The sequence below is a fragment of the Alligator sinensis genome, unplaced genomic scaffold, assembly GCF_000455745.1.
Source record: "Alligator sinensis unplaced genomic scaffold, ASM45574v1 scaffold1277_1, whole genome shotgun sequence".
In the NCBI taxonomy this organism is placed as follows: Eukaryota; Metazoa; Chordata; order Crocodylia; family Alligatoridae; genus Alligator; species Alligator sinensis.
Window position 1 is genome coordinate 415,524 of NW_005842341.1, and position 25,208 is coordinate 440,731.

The window sequence follows — 25,208 nt, forward strand, 5'->3', positions numbered from 1 at the left end:
CAGGAACACTTTTTAACCCATCTCATGTTGTTATGTTATGCTTGGTTACATGATAATATATGTGACCATGAAAGGACTATAATTTTAAATACAGTGTTAGCTTTTATCTGGGTTCTGGATTCTGGGACTAAATGATTCCTTGCAAACAACTCAAAGTCCACAAAGAAAGACACCCATCTCCCATAGCCTCAATATAAAGCAAAAGTCAGAGGAGTGTATAAAGGTACTTGAACTCTTCCTGGAAGTATATGAGTTCTACTGTAATCTGCTTGTAGCCACACCCTTCTCCTACTTCTGCTACATTACAATGGCCTTCTCCGTTGTTACAATCCTTTTGAACCATATAAACTACATGTTCTTCAAATCTAAACTACTAGGGCTATACAATAAATCAACTGATTGGATGTGGCCAAATACTAATTATTTTAGAATATCAATTAACATTCCTGATGAGCAGTATTTTTCTTTTGACCTGTTTGAGTATTTGCCAAATATCATCATAGAAGCATATTAGCCACATACATTAACTTTTAAAATAATGGATTGTGCTATAGGCCTGCATTAGTTCAGACATTAGACTGCCTCATATGAGAAGACAAAATAGGAGGAGAGGAGATTAAATCCACTTTGCTCATTGGATGGTAAATACTTACAATAATTGATTGATGAAATATAGATATCTCAACTATGTTATCTGGTTATACACTGCACCATTTCTTACCTTCCCTGTGAGGAGTTCAAACAGAATGGCACCCAGACTCCACCAGTCACAGGCTTCTGTCTCTTCCAGGATAGCTCCAACCTCTGAATACAAGCCATTTAGATGGTATGAAAAAGATCAATTACACATTCAAAATGAACATATATATTTACAAACCTAATAGTAAACATTGACTGAACATACACTAAATAATACATAGCTTTCAAATTACTTAGCTCTGTAGTGTCCTATTAAAGATTCCATTTTAAGGGCACCTACACAGTATCCTTAATACATGACTTGCACAATATGGAAGCCTAGCAAGCATTCAAGTTAGGGTTCTTCTACACTGGATTTCAATTTTGCCTTGTAAAATGAAGTTTGAGAGAGATAGATTGATCATTCTTCTGAAAGAACTCCACTCATCTACAAAATAGGGAACCAACAAAAACAGTCAGCTAATGTCCTAGAGAGTGAAAACGTAACTCAGTTAGCTATCTCTTGGCCAAAGGGCAAGGAGGAGATGAACATAGTTTGTCCATGGGGAACTGGACTGAGATCATAGAATGCATTTCATATAGGCTACTCAAAGTCATCAGATGGTAGTAACTAAAAGTTACTGATTTGATTAAATTCAAATCAACTAACTTGTTATAGGAAGTTCCCATCCCTAATCTCCAGCAGCCACCCAGAACATTTTTCATTATTCCTTATCCTCAGAAAATTGCAGACAGCAAGGGAACAGCAAGACTGATGTACACGCCCATTATATGCATTCACATGCCCAGAGTTGTGGAAAACAGAGAGCATCTGGCCTTGACAGACAGTCTCATTTAAAAAACACAAGTCTGCCCTAAAATATGGAGTATAAGAAATCGCAGGGAAGATAACATTTTAATTCTAACGGTCAAATATTCAATAGCTATAGTAAAATTGCTTTTGTATCAAAATCCACACCAGATTCCAAGCAGAGCACATTGATTAGTATTTAGTTATGTAGCAGTTGCTATGAAACACATTATGTCGGTTTAGAAAACGCTTGTGTATCTTTTTATGGTGACAAACATGTGGATGACAGCAAAGGAATTACAAATGTGTCAAATCATTGTAGCAGGGAATAGAAAAACAGTGACTACAGTTCCCCAGCTGACCAACACACTGCCAGCCCAGTCACTCATGGAACCATGAGCACTGCCACTTCTATTAGCTACAATGAAAGTTGATGTTCAACACCTTGATGACTGCACTTTAAGACAGTGGTTACAAGACAGTAGAAAAAGAAAAAGATTTGCCACGCATAGGGTATGGACATACATAATTTAAATGTTTCCCTCGCTTTATGTGGGCTCTGTATGTGCGAATTCACTCTTATGAGATGACCCTTTTTATACCAAAAATTTGTTATTTGCAAAGTAAATTCACTTTTATGCACTCGGTGTGGTGGAAGGCCACAGCCAGCTGCTTTGTGCAGTGCGCTGTGGGAGTGACTCCATAGGAGGAGGAAGAAAAAATTATTTGAGTTGGGTAGAGTGCCCCAGCCAGGCTGCAGCACCAGCCCCTGCAGCCTGGCCTGGTCTGGCCCCATCAGTGCGGCACCCCAAGAGCTGTGAGCCACAAAGCTGCCTGGCAGTAGCACCCGTGTCTGCCGCTCAGGGTAGCTGGTGCCCATGCTTCTGAAGATGTAGCTGTCCTGGGAGCGTCGCAACACCATGTCCGTACAGTCGATGGGGTCAGTACAGTTGAAGTCTTGGAACGTACCCTTACTTGTTACACTGTAAAGTGGGTTCCCTTTATGCGAATTGGAGTTATGCACAATGTTCCAGGAACGTGTACAGCATAAAGCGAGGGAAACCTGTATACTACTATTCGACTACACCACTATAAGCTGTTCCAATGTAATTATATACTGTCTGCTCCCCTATACAGCTTTAAGTGGAGCTAAACCTCTGTAACTTTAAACCTAAATCAAACAGTGTTAAAGTTCTTTTTTAGCTTATTTATACCCGTATAGGAATGGACAGACCTAACAGTAAAACCAAAGTGCTTGAGACACGCCTCTTCCCTTCTTAAAACAGTTTAAAGTTACATCTGTCCATATCCGTAAGGCAAGGGTTTTTTTCCTTTTTAAAAATTAAGACTGTATCTAGTTAAAAAAGAAAGTTTACTGGTATAAGGAACTTTTCATACTGGTATAATTGAGTACTTGGGCTTCTTTGAGTATATACCTCCTGTTAAAAAAAAAAAAAGAAAGAAAAAAAGAAAAACATCACACCCCAGCTAACACAGCCCCACCAATATAAAGTCTGTATGTCTACAGGTCTGCACTATACAGTGCCAGATACAGAACTGCATCAAAATCATAAGCACATCTTTTCTAAAAAGCCATTTCTCTTTTCAATCAGAGAGACCTTCTAGTTGCATCCCTTTAAAAAACCCAGGCCATTCTACTTGCAGTTTGTAGAGTCCCAAAACATCTTACCACAAACTCCTTTGCATGGGAATGCCCTTTACTGTTTCCTTTAGAAAATGAGCTTTCTGCTAAAAATTTCCACTAGAAACGATTCCGGGAGACAGAGCAGTACAGGCATTGCAGCCTTCATCTGCCCCCTCTCCCTTGCTGTTTGCACTGATCCCTGCCTGGGGAAACGCATGGGGAACAGAGGCTGCTCCAGTCCTCCCATTCCTGAGAGGACAGGAGCAGTGGGGAAAAGCTCTGTGCCCATGCCTCAGACCAAGCACTCTAGTCTAGGAAGTGGGCAAGGAGCACCAGGGCTATCCTCTAGTTGTCTCCCAGTGCCTGGGAGTTAAGTGGAGTAGCAGCCTGGCAAACTTCCCTCCCCTACTCTTCTCCCTTCAGAGAGGGGACTCCAGTCCAGGGAGTGGGCAGGGAGCTGCGGGGGAAGGGGTGCTGATCTGCTCAGCTCCTGGCACCCCCACAGCTGGATGGCAGGGGCAGCTAGGACAGCCTCCCCAAACCCAGTTTCCAGATTTTGCAAGCCTACCCCTGCTGCCCAGCTGGGTGGTGGAGGTGGCATTTAAAGCCCAGGGTACCAGGAACCAGGCAGGGAATAGTTTACCCACTGCCAGTTCTGGGCCTGGGAGCTTTCCAATCCCTACCCCTATTGGCCAGGTAGGTGGTTTGGGTGGCAAGACGAAGCCAAAGGAGCTGGCAAGTTGCCCAGCCTCTTCCACAAACTAAGTGTAAGGAAGAGGCAGGGGAGCAGTGGCTGGTGCTCCCCACCCCTCCCATCCATGTCACACACTAGGGTCCCTGGTGTGAGAAGTGGGCAAGGGGCTTGCAGTGCTGCTCCCTGCCCTTGGCTCCCAGGAGCCAAACAAACTAATCAGCACCACAAAACCCCTGCCTTCTCCTCACACCAGAGACCTCAACATGTGGGAAGCAGCTGGCAGCTGCCCCCCCCCCCCCCCCCCCCTCCCCTCCCCTCCCCTCCCCTCCCCATCTATGGGAAGGGCAGGAGCAACTGCCCCCTGGTGCATTCTCTAGACCAAGGTGAGCCCAGTCTCCAGAAAGTAAGGAAACCTTTCCCCACAGCATAATCCCCTCCTGGTCCTTAGGAGGAGTTAAACTACAGGGAGGTGTAGAAACATTCATTTTCCTGGGAGAAACTCACCAGAAGCCATTTCTACTGGGTTGGAGTCAGGCTTTTTCTCCCGGAACCACCATTTTTGGTCCACGACAAACAGCATGAATGCTTGCACACTTGTTGTTTCTATTAGGAGAACAGGGATTCTCTCAGTAGAAACATAACGCTTGTATGTGGCCCTAAAGCGAACCGTACACTTTGATTATAGTTCATTAAAACCAAGGCAGCATGAATGGAAAATAGGATTTAACAAAACGCTTTGGACTCCTCTACACAGGCAGTTATTTTAGAACAGTTTTATCTGATTAACTCCCTGTGTGGATGTTCTTACTCCAGATTAAACATAATGGAAAGCTGAACAATTTACTATTAGATGAAGAGTGGGATTTTTCCACACATCAACCACCCTGTGATAACTGCCGGTGTACACATTGTAACCCTTCATTATGTGGAAGCTAAACGACAGCTGTTTAACTCCTAATAAAAGAGGGATAAATTACCAAGATTTAGCTTTGACTTAGCAAAGAGTGGGTGCAGCTACAAAAGATGTTTACTGCACAGCTGCCTAATTAGCGCCATGCTAAATTTGCAGCATGTACATGTGTAGCCCTATTACCCCACAGGAAACTAATTAACTTCACCAGAGATTAGCACTTGTAAACACAAGTACGATCCTACGGCAGCGTTTTTCAGTGTGCAGCAACACACGTGTAGACACTGACAGGGCTGGCTGGGGCATGAGCGTGCTTCAGTGCAGCGGCTGTCTGCTGGCCAGCCCCACAGGAGCAACCTCACGCCCCTGCCAGACCTTCTGCAGCACACTGAGCCAGGTCGGAGCAGCCCCAGGCTGGCAGGCTGACCCTCCAGGCCTCCTGCCAGCCAGGGCTGCTCCAATCCAATTCAACATGCTTCAGTCCCAGAAGCAGGTATAAACACAGCAGCTGGGAGCAACAAACTCCAGCACAATATGCACCAGAGTTTACTGCATCGCATTATTTTCATGTGCAGACACACCCAGTATGTACATGCCCATAGGCGGTTACAACAGAACAAGTAACACAGAGTAAATCTGTGACTTATATTACCCTCTGATAAACTGTTTTTCAGCCCATCCCCTAAGAGTGCCTTGTTCTGAACTAGTTGGTTATTAAAATTATTATTAGAATTTCAACTTAGAATTATAAATAGACTGTATTCTGAAATAAGAGCATCCACACAGGAAGTTAATCAGAATTAACCATTCTGCTTTAAATTTACCCCTTTCCTTGACACAAATCTACTTATGTGGATAACTAACCCCTTATAACATGATAGTGCCATACAACACAGATAATCTAGTCCCTAAAGGCATGGAGGGGTGGGGGAAGAAATCCAAAAATAATGGTTAGTATACAATGATCTTCTCAATTCATTGACACATTCTGTTTAATAAAAACAAATTCCCTGAGGTCAGAAATCTGACAGGACTGGTCCAAGGTAAAGAAGGAGATTACAGAAAAGCTTATTCTAAGCAATGATACTATTCCATTATTTTGCTTTGATGGGAGTCAGTGGTGACCAGTTCACTGAAGAATCAACCCCCCGACACCTTCAACCAGAGAATCGCAAAGCTATTTGTTACAAGAGGTTGGTAAATATTACCTCAATTTACAGATTGGCAAAATGAGGCACACAGATATTAACAGACAGAGGACACTAAAGCCCAGCTCACCTGGCTTTAAGATCAAATCTAACCATACAAATACTGGTAACTTACGACATAAGAAGAGTTGTATCAGTACAGGTCACTTTCCCTATATTGACATCTCCCAAACACCAAAATGAGATAAAAAGCCACTCAACAAAGGATTCAACTTATTTTTTAATGGAGGCATGGCAATACCATAAGCAACAGGAACAGACTCCAAATGATCAGTACCAAACCGAGACAATTTTTTTTCCCTTAAAAGTCATGTAGGTGAAGTATCCATTAAAGTTAGCTTCACTTTTCCCCCAAACTACCCAGTGCTTCCTCTTCTGCTCCTATGCCCTCATCAGGCCCACTCTTTTCATTTACAGAGAATAAGACATTTTCTTTTTTTTTTTTTTTTAAAGTCACTGAAAATATGTAAACATGTACTGTTTACATTCCCTTACTTTGAATAGGTCACATTACTTTTGAGGTTATATATTGACAGTAATAAATGCAGAATGCTACATCAATGTTACTGCATTTTATCTCAAATTCACATCATAGGAAAATTTAGAAACTATAGATTATTAAGTGTTTTCAAGTGATACAAAAGTAGCTAGCTAATGTAATATGCCACACAGTGCATATGCTTTTTTTAAAGCTTTAATAATGCAATAAATCTAAACCACAATATCTGCCTTCATGAAGAAAACATTTTCATCTCTATCCATCAGCAAAGTAAATTAGACAATAAATGGTAGTGACCTATAAGCTTAAGTGAATAACATGGGGATAGTTGTGCCAGTCCTTTACAAACCTTGAAATCAAGGACCCTATTCACATTCATATACATGTAAGCGACAGTGCTGGGATTTCTAGAAATAACTGTACAAACTTATGGGAAAATTCTACAAAGGAACTTGTAAGCACAAGAGCCTTTCAACTGGAAAAAGATGCTAAGGTGAACAAATCAGGAATTTTTTCAACTTTTACACAAGCTAAGGAGAAGAGCTATTTTCTCTCCATCCTCCAATCCTCATCCATGGGACAAGCTGTATTAACTAATGCAAAGCAACAAAAGTGCTACATCCTGTCAACAAGCAAAGTGACCCCGCCAGATTATTGCACCAAAGTATTAAGTAACACAACCATTTGTAAACAGTGATGCGGTGGCGGAGTGTATCAGCAATTTGACCCAACATGCGAGCGATGCGTGATCAGGGCATGATCACCTGTGGTCTAGCCAATCAAAGACCACCTAATGGGCATGGCTGGCTGGCCAGCATGTCCATGGGTTCCAGAATGTACCATCAGGGGAGCTTCCTGATTGGCCAAAAAAGTTATATAGGGGACCGCACGCCTTGGTGCATGGTCCCCAGGCTCTGACTCTCAGGACGGACTGATCACCCGTCTTGGGGCCTGGTCAGACCCCTAGGTCTTTAGCAGAAGCTGCTCCGGTCGCTCCGAGCATCATAAGCTTACTGCCTCGCATAGTACCTTGTCCTAACCAGACACTGTACTTGTATACTGCAGTCTCCACCCGTCACCCATCGCTTGTGTATATATTCCCTCGTTGCTGTATATAGTTCGTCATCACCAAGTTGTTTCAACCTACTATTCGTCAGTCTTGTAAGTAAATATCAAACTTTATTTCACACCTCATTGTCTGTGGTGTTTATCTCCACCTCGCTCTTGGCATCCCCGAGCGTGTCTGGGTTGGTGTCACCACTCGGTGCCCCACTTGACACGCAACTGCGGCCGTTTCCCAAGGACCATCCGGGAATTGAGGCCCACACATCCCTGTACAAAAGTATCGGTAACCCTTACTGCTAATTGAAAATAGCTAGTTTTGTGAAATGCTCATCAAGTTCACTTATGTCTATAAATGATACAGATAAACAGTTTCTGTAGAGAAAGCCAAAACTACTCTTCTAGTATACCTGCTGGCCTTGACTGAAACACTACTTCTATGTTTTCCATATTTATCTGAATATTTGTCATAAATAGCAATATTTTGTTTTCTATGCCACAAATAATGTTGTGTATTTTAAAATTTATTTTTAAAAGCCAAGTCTAGAGTAGAAAGTAGAGCTTAATCTAAGCTATTTTAGAAGTAAAAATGTTATCCTTTATTAGTATTATATCCAAGATGCATTCTTTTGTCCTCTTTTAAAAGTATATAATCATGGTACAATACCTCAAACAGAAATATCAACCTTTATGCAAAAAAGGTGTACGTGTGTGCACACACGCATATGTGTAAACCTTTTACTTACTGCAGACAAGAAGCTTTTCTCCCTCATCTAACTTCTGTTGGATAAAGACCTGTTATAAACAACACACAGCAACACTATCCAATCTTTAGATCGAAAGATACTAGGTTCAAGGCCAGATGAGTAGATGTGAAGCTCACTGTGCAACTTAGGAGAGGTCGCCTTTTCTTTCAGTTCATCTGGAACAAAAATCAAGCAAGTTTTCCACAGGAAAGCTCTGAATTAGGAAAAAGACTTCAAGGAAGTATATAAGAAAATATTTTTAATGCTAGTGGAAGTAAAATACCACTTGGTATCTAAGACAGTAAAATCACTGGCTCTAAAATTTTGCATTGGTATGTTTTTCATGAGATTAAAAAAAAAAAAAAACTATTTGCCTCTTGATTGGTTATAATTTCAACTAGTGATGTGTCCCTTTCACTTGTTCTGCATTTTTAGTGGCAATAACTTAACATCAAGCATAGTTTTCCCATCAATAACAACCCAAAAACAGCAGTCTGAATTATAGTCAGGTGCCACAGCATTATCCAACTAAAACAATTACGGAGAACTGATGGTGGGGGGGAAGAGCTACTACAAAATCCTGAAAATAAAATTCAGGGTTTTCCACTTTCTTTTGCTACTCAGGATACAGAGTACTACATGAACAGCCATTAGACTTGCTTCAGAAATTCTGTTTTCCTTACAGTCATTTAAATTTTAAAGCTTAGCATTTTAACTTATTTTAATATTTATAAATGTAAAGAAGCATTTGCAAAGAGCTATATAAAATAAATCCAAGCCAATTTACTCTATACATATTTAGTCAGCCAAGATCTCCTAAGGTACAGTAACTAAATAGTACATCACAAGTGATTTGGCCATAATAAAGTGCTCTGGCAATTTATAAAACACAGTACTGAACCAGAGTTAAGTATCAAAAATATAGCATGGTCTTTACACAATAAAGTAGTGAAGCAAGTCAAATGAACATCTGCCATGATCAAATGGAGTATGCAAATAGGAAGCATCCTATTTAAGATATTTTAAATACATGAGCATGAATGTTCCTTTTTAGAAAGAATTTCCTCATGTCACTTAAGGAAAAAGTAACCTTTTTCCTTAAGTGACATGAGGAAATTCTTTCAAAAAAGAAAAAGTAGAGGAGATTTTTTTTCTTCCTTTTAACAACTCAGGGTAAAATTTAAACTTCCTCAAACAATCTGGTGACATAACAGACAAAAAGCCTGTATTTCTCTGTTATCAAAAGAAGGCAAACACTTTTTAACCTTTCAGCTCTGTCTACTCACATTAAAAGCAAATCCTTCTGCACTAACTTCAGGTTCTATGCCCAACTCGAAGAAGAATGTCTTGCATCTAAAAGCTTGTCTAACTATCCCAACTCCATAGTTGGTCCACTAAAAGATATCATCATAAGAAATCCTTGCCCCTCTCTCATACTTTCTGGACCACGATGGCTATAACATCACTCTTACATAAACTAATGTACAAGCACTTTGGGAATTATGCCTTCTCCTGGAATGTTAACTGGATTCTGCTCTGAACAAACTATAAAGCAAGTGACTGTGAAGTCAACACTGTTTAACACATCTCATTGCTTACAACACTTATTGTATCCAAAAAAAATACAGTATAAGAACTTATGAAAGGAGTTACTTTAAAACAAGCCTGGGGCGGATCCAGGATTTGGCAAAGGGGAGTGCAGGAGCTGCACCCTGCCCCCCATTGCAGAGGTAGCTGCACCCCTGTTTCCCAGCCTGCCCCACTCCCCACACTGATAGGACATACCCCACCCACTGTGTGTGAGTGGCGGGGGGGGGGAAGAAACATCCTATCATGTGCACCACTGTAGCAGCCTACAATGACTTTTTTTTAAGTCCCCGAAGTACACAAGAATCCCCACCTTCCCCTCCATGCTTAGAGGCACATACTGTTCCTTTCCCTTCTCTCCCTCCCTGCCTGCTTCTATGGCTTTTCCCGCTGACCTAGGAGTGGGAAAAGCTTCAAAGCCCCTCCTGCTGTTTCAGCTGGGCTGCACAGGGGTTGGGAAGAGTGACAGCAGTAGCAGCCCAGACGAGAGATGGATTCCCTCATCCTGCCGGGTCCCCCTGGAAGCAGGCATGGGAAGGGAAGAACTGCCCTGCCCACCGCTCTCCTGCTGTTACTGTTCCCAGCTCAGCCCAGCCCCTGCACACCCCAGTAGAGCAGGTAGGAGCAGCTTTGAAGTTTCCAGTACTCCCCTAGACCACAGGGAAAGCAGAAGAGGGGAAACAGGAAGATTTTAAGTGCTTTGGGAACTTTAAAAAATCCCCAGAGACTTCCAGCTGGATCCAATCTGAAAGGGGGAGGGGGGGTGCAGCCGTACCACTGCACTGCCCCTGAACAATCCTTACAAGCAACTCGCATACACTATTTGTGGAAAGTTTTTATAACTCCTTGTAAACTATTTTCTTCACGAGCATCTGTATGCATGACATTTTGCCATTTTGGATTGGAGAACAGGGCCTTTGAAGAACTCTAAAACATTTTATTCCCCCTCTTGACATCAATCATTTTGTCCACATGTCTAGATTTTTCACCTGTATTTGGCTCATCTAAATTATATTCAAGGTGCTCTACAGACTTGTTTCTCATTTTCACTGTTCCTTAAATCAAACTACCCATCGCTTCTATCATTGCTACTCATACTATCTTTATCCTGCCTTTCTATTGTCTTCTTTGCATTTAAAATCAAAGTGATATACTTGGGACATGTAGGAAAACAAGAATAGAACCAAAGAGATCTGTCTCTCACTACAACCATTAGACCAATTCTTCCCTTGACTTCTAGGGTTCAGTGAAATTTTAATCTGCCACAGCTTTTCCAAATCTTAAACAATCTGCTTCAAGAAAAAATCACTACAGTATAGAACATAATTTAATGAGACTCTGTAATCTCAATCCAAAAATGATGTACACAAATACCAAGGGCTTCTACCTTCAGGTATTAATTTAATAAATTGGTGCAGGCTTCATTTTTCTTCCCCAATTAAAATTATGACATAAAACCTAATGTGGCTGGCATTTCTGGTAAAATATTTTTTAATGTTGTATGCTTCAAAACATCAGCTGCACATTACTACCTGACATGAAACTGTGTAACAACAAAAGTCAAGCTGGTTTTTGGAACCAAAGCAATGAGGTTATGGTGTGAAAAATTTGGGGCTCTTTTGATTTTTAACAAATAAAACCTTTGATTCTTGAAGGCTTCCTGTGGCATGCAGTAAAAATTGGCTTAGACCAAACCATATATATGATGTCTTTGTATGCACACTTATACAGAAAATGTGGACAGTGTCCTGATCACATCTAAGTAGGTTGTGGAATTATCAGAACACTAGCACGTGATTATCCTGTCTATTTCCTCCAGCTACCTTCTAGCTCATGCAGCAGAAAATATAGGAATTATGTGGACAGATGCCCTTGTTGACTTGAAATCTCACCCAGTGTGCATTTCTGCACATTCATTTTGCTGAAAGTTCACTACTGAGGACAAAAACATATACATACAGACACAAAAGAGCTGGTGGGGAAAATGGAAGTTCAGAATTCCTCTGTTAGCTCATTATCACTGTATTATCCAAGTTCCAGATTTCACAGATGTGAAACCATTTCAATGGTAGGTGGTAGAATAATAGCAGAGATCATTCCTCCAATCATAATTTTATTTTAAATTAAACTGCTTTTCTGTGATAAAAATGATATAAGTGATCTTTGATTTTATTTATTTATAAAAGGCCATTGCATTTCACATCAAAAGGGTAACAGCACTGAAATACAGCCTTCTGATAATATCACAGTCATGAAGTAGAACTTCTCTTTAATTGGTAGGAGTATTTAGATGTGTTACATATACAGTGTGTGGGGGGAAAAGATACTGGTTCACAGATTGTATCAACACGTTATGTTAAAACAGTAAATCTTCTCTAGAGCATGGTGCTTCATAATGTAGGTATAAAAATAACAAGTGGATTTGTTTTTGCTTTATCAACAAGACCTAATCCTGATAAATTATGCCCTAAAATGCTCTTGATTAGGCTACAGCTGCAGCTATTTATATTTTGGCTTTTTCATAGGTATAAACAAACTTAACTATGACTAGGCTGCTAAAAGACTTCCCATTTTTAATTTTACAAAAGTTGAGGGCTACTGTGTAATACAATTATTGCCTTATTTAAATAGGAATTACTTTAAAACTAAGATCATAAAGTTGGCAACAACTATACTTAAATAACAGAAGGTGATCATTTGCATTTCAAAATTTATCTAGTTTGCTTTCCCCTCAATTAGACCAAAACATGTTGATTCACAGGTTTGTGTGTGTGTTTGTTTCTTTTTTAAACTTATTTATAGAGCAGAATAATGGCCCCCCTGCTAACTTGGCATTTGCTCAAGTTTCTGTCCATGTAAATTGAATCTGTTACTGGAATTTTCCCCCCCTCAGAATACCAAGGCACATTAACCAAGAGATAAAAAGATACATTACCGATATTATCAAGCACAGGGCAGGTGGATTATGTGTGGGTTTTTCCTTCTTGCTTTTGGACAAATATGTGATAAAGGTTCTCAGAGGGCACTGAGAGCAAAGGGCTGTTTAAACAAAAGTGAATCATTCTCATCGTGTTCTGATGACAACTTTACTTTTTATTCAAACAGCACCTGCTTAGCACTCTTTAATATTATTTAGAAAGCAAAAAAAAATTAAAAGCAGGATGGTAAACAAACAGAAAGCACTTCAAATAATATTAAGATAGCAACAATTCTCATCTATGAGGTTTCCAATATTTTCTTAAAATATGGTAGTGTTCTTCGCCAAAAAAAAGAATATTACTCTTAATGGTGTTGAATTTAGGGTGAATGATTTATAAATCATCATTTCTCTTGTGGTTTAGAGAAACAAAATCTGACTTATCATGGGTGGCCAGCAAAGATATGGTTTGGCTATTTATCAAAGTATAACACACACACTATTTTTAAGTATCTGCAGAAAACTCTTATCACATTATATGTTTCAATATGAACTTTCTTTTTAATAGAGCAGATCTATCCAGGGTGCTAAAGTACCTTATGCTTTTACCAATGTTAGTACTACTTTTACTCTACAACTCAAAACTTGAAAGTTCCCTTCTTGCTACACAAATAATTACAACAAAGCTCTCCCTCAATCTACAGCTCCTGTCAAAAGTTAGGCAAAGAGTGCCAGCCAGTTCAAGAGCAGAAATCCATTAATGGTACAATGCCACCTGCTGTCAATTCTGAGAAATGTAACGTCTGTTTAAGATTTTATCCCTGATGAAAGAGGCTTCTAATTTATTAAACATACAAGACTGTGTGGCGGTTCGACATAACTGTGTTTACGCAGTCATAAGGATATGCTAGGCAGCTTTTTAAAACTTTATTTTTTCCCCATTTCTTTGATACTTGACCATTTGTAAGGAGCACTTTTGTTTTATAATATAAATGATATGAGAAGAATACATACCTAGTCATATTTCTTCTCTGCTCGATGGTTTATGGAGAGCCTAGCGACTCCTTATCTTTCAGAATCTGAAGGCTATAATGACTATTTCTATTATAGTCTTAAAACACGTCTACTCTAAAATGGCATAGTGATAGACAACTTATTAATGGACACCCTAACTCCACCCAACCCCCCTGAAAATTAAGCTTAGAAAAGGACCCCATTTTGAAATATAGACAATCAAATACAGATATATATAAGAAGCTGTTTCAAGTAGTACACTTAAGCCAATTTTCCTTTCAATAATTATGCAATCAATTTATTCTTTTTAAAACTCTCCTTCATCCTCTGTCCCCACAGCTGTGAAAGTCCAACACAATAAATCCAAGAAATTAAAAATCAAAACTGTACACTGAAAATAAATCCACTAAACAGATTTCTTCTGCAGAGCTCTTTCATTTCTAGTTATTTTTGCTGTTACTTGTAAACAGTAGTAATAAAAAAAATAACTTTTATGCTAGCAAGATTTTAAATTTGTGACATCCTGCTACCAATAGCTGCCTTTTGTTGCTCTGAAACCTACTCCAAAAATCGATGCAAATATAGTACTGCACCCAACTGTATTCTTTATTGCATTTGACGGCAGGTGCCAGGGATTATTTTAGATATGCTCTGTTCACACATTTTCTATAGCATCTTCTACTGCCACTGTCAAAGACAAGATAGACTGGCCATTGGTCTGATCCAGGGTGGCACTGTTTATGTTTTTATTCATAACAGCTGGCTCTAGAAAGCCATGTTTGTATACAGTCACTCTCTTCATATTGCAAAAAAAAATAATTAAACATCCCAATAATAGGGCTGGCCAAAATGTAGGAAGCCTGTTTCATGAACAATTTCAAAACTTCTAGTTTGTCCCAAGATGGGAGGAAAATGTAAAATTCCAAAATTATTCCAACCCAATTCTTGTAGCAGGGAAGGAGTAGGGGGAAGGTTAAGTGTCCCTAGAGCAGGGGCGGGCAATTGTTTTGGGTGGAGGGCTGCTTACTGAGTTTTGGAAAGCCATCGAGGGCCACATGACAGGCAGCCAGGAACAGATAAATATTAATTTTCTAAATTTTTTAGGGGCCCCGCAGGTCAGATAGAATGACCTGGCAGGCCTTATCTGGCCCGTGGGCTGCATTTTGCCCACCCCTGCCCTAGAGAGAGCAAAATAACAGAGTGCAGGAAAAATTAGATCTAAGCCAGGACCATTCAAAATAAAGTGAATTAAAATATCAGGTATTATTGCAGTTGTTCTAGGAATTGTTTTATGAAAAGAATTGTCAAATTCAACACAATATTGTGGTTATTTCTTTTTTGTGCAAAAATAATGTTTGGCAGCTCCTATACTTTGGAAGAGTCTCTCACAGCAAACTGAGTGAAACCCAACCTGTATTTAAAAAAATAAGCCACACAAAGAACAGGGTGAGGGAGATGCTATTATACTGATATGGGAACTTGAGTTCAGGAACACTCCTACAGTACTGAATAGAATGCTAATCACTCAAGTACCATTTACTTCCCCATATCTTGGGAGTGTTCCCCAACTTGTAGGAAGCCCACTAAAATTAACTGCCTGAAGTTGAGGAAGTGGTATAGAACAGAATTAAAAAGCAGGAGCCCTAAAGAACCAGACTGGACTGAGTAGCACGGGTTATTACTAGCACAAGTATGAAACTGTTACTTGATATAAGCTGCCAGTGCACTCAAAGCAACATTGTATTAATTTACTGCAAGCATTTATATAAATATGCAAAGTTAAATGCTGAAAGCAACATTTATACCAGGTTAAACTGCACAAGTATGAAAAAATGAGAGTATGCTGATAAAAATCCTTTTCCTGTACTGCAGACAGGCTGACCTCAGTCACCTTGCATGTGCAAGCCCCAACCTGGTAAGTGGAAGTGTGCAGATGCACGCTTACACCCATGAAAGCATTGCAATAAGCTCTAGGAGACTCCAGCAATCATGGTGGCTTGTCCACATCAACTGAATTGCAGGACTGGCAACTTAATCTAAACAACTCCAGCAGACTTACATATATGCAGTGAGGCTGATGTGTGAACGGTGCAGGAAACCTTAACCCTGAATTCTATGTGTTTTAAATCTATTTCAACTCTGCTCTGACCGTGGGGCAGTGGTGCAGGACTTGCTTGTTTGGAACTTAATGGGGCAGAAAGGTCTCCTGTCTATATCATAATTTGCATGGCTTTGAAGTCCAGACCTCACTACAGTGACGAGGTGGGAAAAAGGCTCATGTTTCCATCTTTGCTATCACTACTCTTTGGCTGCAGAAAGCTTCCCAACAAAGCTAAGTTAACAAGACAGCAACACATCTATTTGCATTATGAAAGATGTACTCTGGCAACAAAGACTTTTCTCCTCCTCTTCAAAAGCAGTAACAATTACTGGAAATCTGAAGTGAAGGGACTTATAGGCAGTCATGTTCCTGGAGTTAATGCAGTGCAATATTTAGTTTGTTTTTAAACATAAAAGTATTTAACTGTGTTTCTCTGAGACATTTATAATCTCCCTCATGCAAACTGACCCAGCAGCAGCCTACATGCCAGTCAGGCTCAGCAGAGAGAATGTGCAATTTCACAATGGGGGTCAAAATTCAAGTCTAAGCAGCTGCTAATTGATCATATTCTGCCACCTTTATTTCTAACTAGTCACTCCTTACCATATTTCCTTTTAATGGGACTAACTCCTAGAATAACTACTCAGTGCTAAGTTTAGTTCAAAATACTTTTTTTTTTTTTTTTTTTTTTTTAAACGGGCTCATAAAATTATTCTTCAACCAACCTTTGTCAAACTCGGTCAGAGACTAAACACATGGCTTGGTTATACAATACCTAGAGGCCACGTTTCAAAGTTCCATCGATCCAGGAATTCAGCCGGAAAAGAATTATGGCAGTTTAAATTTTAAAGTGAGAAAGATTTCACTTTTCTCAGACAACTGAACTACTTGAATGGATTTTGCTCAAACATCTTGAAACAGTCCTCTCTGAACTTTTGCAAGTTGAAACAGAACCCACGCATGAAAAATCCTAGCCCCAGAGTTTGTTTTTTTTAACTAAATATAAAATTTTGAAAACAAGACGTTATAAGTGGAAACTCTTTAGTCACCCCTTTCCAGGCAGTCACTATCATCTGACAACTATAACATCACAAAATTAAAATGAGGATTTTTCAGTTTCAAGCATATTTGTCACCATAAAAATTCCTGAGATACCTATCTGGCAACCTTGCGATTAATAGCAATAGTTCTAAGAAAAGAAATCACTACACTACTTCAAAGTCCATTTAGTTCATCATATTCCATTATGTTTCTTACAGTTTCAGATCTAAAGGAAGTCAATGTTTATTTTTCTATTATTCTTGCATAGTTATGAAGCCTGCCGTTTAAAAGCTCGTTGTGACACTTGATCAATCTGAACTGCCCTCTTTTCTTTCAGTGTTCTAGTCAATGCTCACTGAAACAGCAAATAGCTAAGTTAAACAAACTGTTTCTTAAAGTGTCTTAGAAACTACAATTTCAGTACAACAACATTTGGTACAGGTTCTATAATATATCAGACTACAATACAGCTCAAGAATGATACCATTACCTGCTCTTTCAGATTCTAAGACAGTCAGAAAAAGTCCTATCAGATACTGCATGAACTTCAGCTCCCAATGAGAAGTATGTTATATAGGCTCCATGAGAAAATGAAGGCTGCTAATCTATTTTCCAAGTGAAACATTTTAGGTGATTGCTCTAACCTGGGGCACAGTACATTCTCTCTATGGCATCGTTGTCACAGGAATCTTCAACCTCACTCCACCTGCTAAAATACGTTAGCTGAATGTGTCCTAAAAACAAAACGACAGGAGAAATCAAAACATTTTTCCCTTCCATTTTCTGCAGAAGTGAACTGTAATTACTCCTTTTGTAGCTAAAAACAGTATCATTAAGAATAATGGCATCATTAAGTACTAGAAGCTATTACTGGGGGTGAATTTGCTGCACTGATAATGAAGCTCTAGACAGGAAATGAAGATACTAATTACAAGATAAAACGCCTACTCAGTTAATTGGAAGCAACAGCGAATAAAAAGAAATGCATTTGCAAAAGTTCCTGACCTCTATCATTCAATAAGATGTTGTTTGGGTTCAAATCGCGGCACACAATTCCTTGTCTATGCAAAGCATCAAGGGCTACAACCATTTCAGCTGCCCATCTTTGAATGCAGTCCTCTGGGATGTGAAACCTGGAGGTTAGTGCCAGTCTGTTGTCAAGGTCCCGAAAAATTTGATGTATTTCCATCTCTCCTTCTGTTGCTCTTTCACTCTTGTCCTTTGACGCTGTTTCTTCACTTTCAACCTTTGGTAATAAAACAGGGTTTGCGTCCTCGTTCCCAAAATCTTCAGTTTGATCAGAAAACAGTAACACTGCTTCACCTTCTACAGCATCTCCATCTATGCTATGCTCTTTAGCACCTGAGAGTGGGTTAGAAATGAATAGGAAACTTTCCTCTGTGTTCGCTGTGTTTAACGATGTGAAAGAATTTGCTCCAAGTCCTTGAAACTGAGCCACATCTTCTGAGCTCCCTAGATCAAAATCAGATCTAAATAGTGTCTTAATAACTTCCTGAGTGACAACACAGTGCCCTTCTGACTCTTTCCTAGAAGAGTGGCCTAGTTCAGGCACCTCATGATTTAACTTTTGATCAAATGTTTTGCATTGTTCTGTTGTATTATTCAATTGTAAGACATCAGGGGTTTCTAACAGTTTGCTTTCTAAAATATCTATATCAGTCTTTGTAAACTTTGTTGGCCTAACTTCTGCTGCTGCTTCTGTTTGCTCTGACATACCAGGCAGATTTATTAGCAGATCCGGCCTTCCTTCATCAACACTACTAACATCGTCCACAGCAGCATCCTTAAAAGAAATAACCGGCACAGAGTCATTTGAACCCCTGCTTATGGTGTCATGAGCTCTAAAGCCCACTCTGCTTTCTATGGCATCAAGACTTCTGTCACGATCTGGTGCAGAAAAAAATGGCTTTAAAGGTTCTGATTTTAAGCTAAATAATTTATCTCCAAAATCAAGCCCCAGTAGTTCACTGGTGCTATCTTTACTGTCTATTCTGAAGAGTTCCATGGGGCTGTTCTTTGATCTATTTAATGAATCTGATATCCTAGTAGGACTAATGATTTCTGGGTCAGCATCTTCTGTGAAAATCTTTACTTCCTGAGACATGACCTGAGAGCTGAAGCTATCATTGCCAACTACAGTATTTGCCTGTAAGCATTCTAAGTCTTTGGTATTAAGACCTCCTCCCTCTATTTTCAGCACAGGTTCCTCATTTAAAGAGCTAGGATCAATTTTTTCTTGTCCATACTCATTGCACAATGTTAAATAGCTACTAGTGCATTCTTCTTCTGAACTTGACCCAGAATCCATCCATTTGGGAGAACTTTCTTGGCCATCTTCCTGATTACTACTATCATCTTGAGAACTTGGGGTAAGACTGCTCTTCAGTGGTATAACTTTTAGCATGTTCTCCCCATCACTTGCTCCAGAGCAAACACTGCTACTGATTTCCTTAGGGCTTGGAGACGGCTGTTGCAGGTAAATCTTAGTAGAACTGGATCTTTTGAGCTCAGGGATTTCAAAACTTTCTTCAGGGCTTCTGTTTAAGAACTTACTGATGTAAGACCACAGTTTGCCTCCTATGAAAAAGAAAGAACATCTCAGAATGTAAATCAGAACAGACTCTGCTTCATTATGAAATATAAAATACATAACTCAGGAAACTACTTCCTGATGCAAATCATAGCAGGTTGGATGTGCTAGTTCAACAGGGAATATGGCTTCAAATAAATGTATTAATGCATTTATGAGTGGGACCCTCTTAGATTAAAATAGAAAGAATATTTAAAAACCTATTTGATGACATGCCCCAAGTTGCCTTCATGTCATGAGATAGCAACACCAGAGAAAGTAAAATAGATTCCTATCCCATCACCATTCTGCTTGTCCTGAGATGTTTCTGGAGAACAGCTCCAAGCTTCCTACCTGAAAGTAACATCAGGGGAAGGAAGAATCATTACCCAGTTCTTCAGCCTTTGCTTCTTTACAATTGTGTGCATGCAAGTGGTAAGTGCTCCATGTTCATAGGATAAATATATATTTTCTTGCTTCTGGAAGGTATCTTACCTGCCCATTCTATTAGTCTTTCTACTCCCACCCACCCCCACTTTTTTTTTTTGGTTTCTTCTTTCACCTCTTGCTGTATTATGTAGCATTTATCAGTGCTCCTTACATGCTCATTGTAAACAGAGATCAGCATCTCTCTCTCAAAGGAAAGAACTGCCTGCCCCATTTCTGGCTCAGTTCACTCATTCTGGAGATTCATAACAATCTATAGCTCTAAGTGAAGCCGTTGCTTTGGCTTCATTTAAAACTGTGAAAATAATAAAACTGGATTGTTAGTCTTCAAAAACCTGAACATAAAAACTGCCATTAACAAGATCAGACCATAGATCCATCTTGTCCAGTATCCTGTGTCACACAGTGGCAAAGAGTGGATGCTGAAAGAGTGAACTCGGTATGACCAGAGAGGTTCCCCCCACCCCACACACTGGTCCTCTCTCACTTGCAGCCTCCAGCATTTAAGGTCTATGAATTCCAATTTAGAGGGTGTATCCCTAGCTCCCATGCTCAATAGCTACTAATGCCCTTTCCTCCAAGCACTTGTCCAATCCCTTTTTGAATCTGCCATTAAACTGTCATCTTCCACAACATCTGGTGGCAATGAGTTCCACACGTTGATTGTATGCTGTGTAAAAAGGAACTTCCTTTTGTTAGTTTTAAAACCTACTACCTTACTACTAGTTTCATTCTGTGACCCCTAGTTCTTATATTGTGAGAGATAATAAATAATACAACCCCTACTTACTTTCTCTTTACTATTTCATATTTTCTAAACCCTTATGATGTCCCCTCCCTCAAATGTTGCTTTTCTGAACAGAACAGGCCTAACCTTTTCACTCTCTCTCTCACATTTCTTGTGAAGAATTATAACTCATGAGTACAAAGTACAGAGTTGCACAAAAATTAAGCTGGAAAATATCTGATATCTTGGCTTGCTTGGGCCAAGGAACTGTAGGTTCAAGAAGTCCTCATTTAAAAGAAGAGAAATTCCTGAAAGCATAGGTGACTCAATGGGATCTTTGTTAGAAGGAAAATTTATACCACCCATCAGTTTATAGTGACCTGTATCATTGGGTTCCAGAATATTAAAATTAATAGTTTTGTTTTGTTTTTACTTTTTTTTTTTTTTAGAAGGAAGCTCTATTTCTTGAAAAGTTACACTGAAAGAAACAGTTACTTTTCCCCGTGTGGAACCAGGTTTCCAGGTGCTAAAAAAAAGAAGAATTTATTAAATGCATTAATTAGAAAGTAAAAATAAAAAACAAGGCTTAGAGAAGAGGTGTCAAACATCTGTCTTCCTAGACTAGATAGGCCCATGGAGCTCCTAGGAGGACCAGGAATTCAGAGGCAGGGCTTGCCACCCAATTCCAGGTGACAAATCCCTATTGGGGGTGCATTTTGGTGGTCACAGCGGGGCATGCAAAGCCTCTGCTAATACCCCACCCCCAACTCCCTCAAGCTGTTCACACTACTGCCAGAGGCATCTCCGAATCCAGCCTCCAAGGAGATCCACTGTCCAGATCTGGGCCAAGGAATCAAACAAGCTTGATATGCCTGTTGTTGGAGGAACCTTCCTCCTTTTCCCCCCGGCTGGGATAGGAGTTGTTTTGAATAGGAAAACATTCTTTTCACTAGCTATGATAAAAAAAGTGCATCAAAGAGTATTAGAGCATTTTAGTGGGTTGAATCTACGGTAAGAATGACAACCTGGATCTTTAATGTGCATGCTTTCAACCAACAAGTTTGAAATGAACTGGTAACAACCCATCCTTCCAATATAGCTATATATGAAAGAGGCTTACCAATTCAACAGGAAAAAAAATAGGAGAGATCCTGATATAAAAAAGGTGAAGAATCACTTTATCAACCAATTCATTAAAACATAATAAAGAGTTACTGGTTTTAAGATATATTCACAATATTCATTAATGTCTTTGTCTTTATAGAAGTCAGATCAATGTTAACTGATTTTTTTTTTATTAAAAACACAGATTTACAGCTGGTCAAACTGGGGACAGTTGAAGTTGGTGAAAAGTTTGAGATGTGTTAATTCTCTTGTATATATTTTTACACAAAATAATTAAAAATTATTTTTTCTTTTAAATTACAAGTAGTCTAGGGTGGACAGGAGGAGGAAATAAGTAGAAGTCATAAGCAAGAGAAAGTGTGGGGGAGCAACCACATTCCTTCGTGCCTCCTCCCCAATTTTTCCCAGTGAAGAGATGAACAACAGATAAAGAGTGAAAGTGAAAAAACTAAAAGTAATAGAACGGAAGTGGGATTCTTATCTCAACATTTTGAATGAAAAAGTAAATAAATGACCAGCTCTTTTATAATATATGTAAATATTCAGGGTTCTCTTATACTAATAACACCACACATACCAATCCTCCCTGATCTATGTCATTATAAATATATAGGTGGGGGGTTGGGGAAGGAGTATCAAACACTTTTATTTTATGTAACTTTTAAGTGGCCACATATCACACATCTGTTTTTAAGAAAATTCCCCTTCTAAGGTTTCAGATGGTTTCCCCAATAGTATTTACAAAGACTGGAACTGGTCTGTAAGTCCAGCTCTTACACAATGGGCCACTACCTGCAGACATCACTGTAATAAAAATATTAGTACTGCTTAGCCTTCACTACATACTGGAAGGGAAAAAAATCTAGAAAAAGAAGAGCCAGGATTGCTTGGCCAATAAGAAGAGTGAAGAAGTTCCTACCCCCATGGCTTCCCCTCCTAGAGAAACTGGCCGGCTGTCTTCACAACTCTCTTCCTCCTCTGCCCCTACTTCCTGAAGCTTCTTGAAGCCAGTTGTACATACCCAGATTGCAGCTTGAAGCCATCTTCAGCTATACAGGAAGAAGACTCAGAAGGGAGGAGGATGAGCAATGTGTTGATATGATCTCCATGCCCCAAAGAAATCTCTCTGCACTAGTTAACACAATTTAGGCTATATTATGTTCTGAACACAATTTCTCGCACATATGTGAATGATGAACTGCAAAGGAGTTTCCATACAAGTGTAGCTGTCTTCCTACAGTGAAGAGGTGCTGGAATTAGAGCTGAACTTCTACATGCCATCCTAAAACCCAATAAACCACCAGAGGATCTAAAAAGCTACTGACCTATCTCACTACTCTGTATTACATACAAACTCAAGGAGCACATAATCCTGAATAAAATAGAGAACATAATTGATCCCCAGCTCCCAAAAGAACAAGCTGGCTTTTGGAAAAAGTGGTGTATTACTGACCAAGTTATAATACTTACATCCAACACAAAAACCAGATTTGAAATGAGGCAGAAAACAGGCATGGTCTTCATCAATCTTATAGCCACCTATCACACTGTATGGTATCAAGGCCTCAAATATAAACTGCACTCCATGATACCCAACTACAAACTATGTGCTTTCATCCCAAACATGATCTCTAGCAGATCATTCAAACTCACTACCAGCCAAAAAGAAAAGGGGAGAATACGAACCCAGAAAAATGGAAGAATGGAGTCCCCCAAGGGTTATTGCTAGCATCAATAAATAAAGTTGTGCATCAATAAACCAGTATCATTACTCTTCCACCTGGACAATCATCAAGCCAAGAGCACAGTGAACATCAGTGTAGGCAACTACATCCTTCCCAATGAGCGTAACCCAACCTACCTGGGAGTCGCATTAAACCGTTCCCTCACCTATGAACACCACATTCGGAAAGACATTACACATAACTTTTTAAGTGATCAGAAACTGGTTTACACCTGTAACAGAACAGACATTCAGTGCACATAAACCAGACTGAAAATGGGTGAAACTGGTCTGAGATAAACCTGGTTCAATGTAGTATCAGACTTAACTGATCTGGGTCAAACTAGTTTATACGATGTCTGTCCCAGACCAAAGTCCCCCAAACATCCTAGATGCTTTGCAGCCCTGGGCAGGGCTCTCTGCTCCATAGCAGGGCTGGCCTCTCCTCTCTGCTCCCTGGCTGGTGCTCCAGCAGAGACCTGAAGAAACAGCAGGGTCTGCCTTGCTTCCCCCTAACCCATCCCCCTCAACACTCGCTGCTCAAGCAGGGATCCCTCCCTCCCCCCTCCCACAGCACAGACAGTACCCAGCCTGTGGTGAGCTAGCTAACAGGGGTGTGCAAAACGGGCCATATTCAATTCGTATTCAGCTCAAATCAGGGACAGTGATTCATTGATTTGGATCACTGTCCCCGATTAGATTCGGCCAAATCCAAATCTGAAGATTCGATGCTGATTCGGAGAATCACTGATTCGGTCACAGACACAGCTTTAAATATTTTTTCTACATACCTCGAGGTACTAGGCAGCTTGTGAATGCTGCGATTCTGGGGAGGATGGAGCGTCCCACAGGACCATGGGAGGGCCCCCCTGCATGCTCACTGGTGAAGTCAAAAGTGGACCGGAAGTATTTCCGGTTCACTTCCAGGTCCTCTGGGGGGCCTCCCCACCTTGGCGATCAGCTGCAGGGGGACCCCGGGTGCCCCCCCCGACCCAGAAGGCACCAGTTGCCAAGCCAGGGGGTGCTGAGGGACCCCCCAGCATGCTCCCCGACAGACCTGGAAGTGGACTGGAAGTGCTTCTGGTCCACTTCCGGGTCTGCTGCCAAACATGCTGGAGAACCCCCTGCACTCCTGTGTGAGACTCCATCCGCCCCAGCATCTCAGCATTCAGGAGCTGCCTGGTACCTTGAGATATGTAGAAAAAACATTTAAAGCTGTATCTGTCCGAACCATCAAATCTATAAGGGTCTCTGGATTTGATTTGGATTTGGAGATTCAGCCACTGAATCTAGCTGAATCTCCCCCGAATCGAATCAAGGACTGAAGCTTCGCACAGCCCTACTGGCTAATGCTGAGTTATGTCTGTGTAAGGCAGTCAGGTCAGTGTTCGCTTAGGGCTTTTTTGGAGCTAATCAACATGTCAGCTGGTAATGTCCCTCCATTCCTTCCTTGGAAAAAGTTAAGAAAAGCTTGAACTAATGAGAGAGGCTTTTGTTTTGCTGATGGGCTGATAAACCCCATGTAACTCCGTTCCATGTAAGTAAATGCTGTGTAACTCCCTGCTGGCTCCATTGCTGGTCAGAAGAGCAGTGGGGGAAGTGGGGCCACCCTAATCAGAGTGTACTGCAGGGGCCTGGCCATGCCCTCTGCGCAGCTCAGCACTGTAGAAGGGAAGGGAGGGC

At 40.3% G+C, this 25,208-nt stretch overlaps 1 protein-coding gene across 1 annotated transcript in view; it reads right to left on the reverse strand.

Moving 5' to 3' along the window:
- Positions 1-25,208, reverse strand: part of RPS6KC1 (ribosomal protein S6 kinase C1) — a 122,124-nt gene that overhangs the window by 3,619 nt on the left and 93,297 nt on the right. The window contains exons 11-13 of the mRNA XM_014522320.2: positions 17,919-19,511; positions 17,558-17,647; positions 712-804 (exon numbers count right to left, since the gene is read on the reverse strand). Of these exons, the coding sequence (XP_014377806.1) occupies positions 712-804; positions 17,558-17,647; positions 17,919-19,511 (1,776 nt within the window). The remainder of the gene's footprint in view (positions 1-711; positions 805-17,557; positions 17,648-17,918; positions 19,512-25,208) is intronic.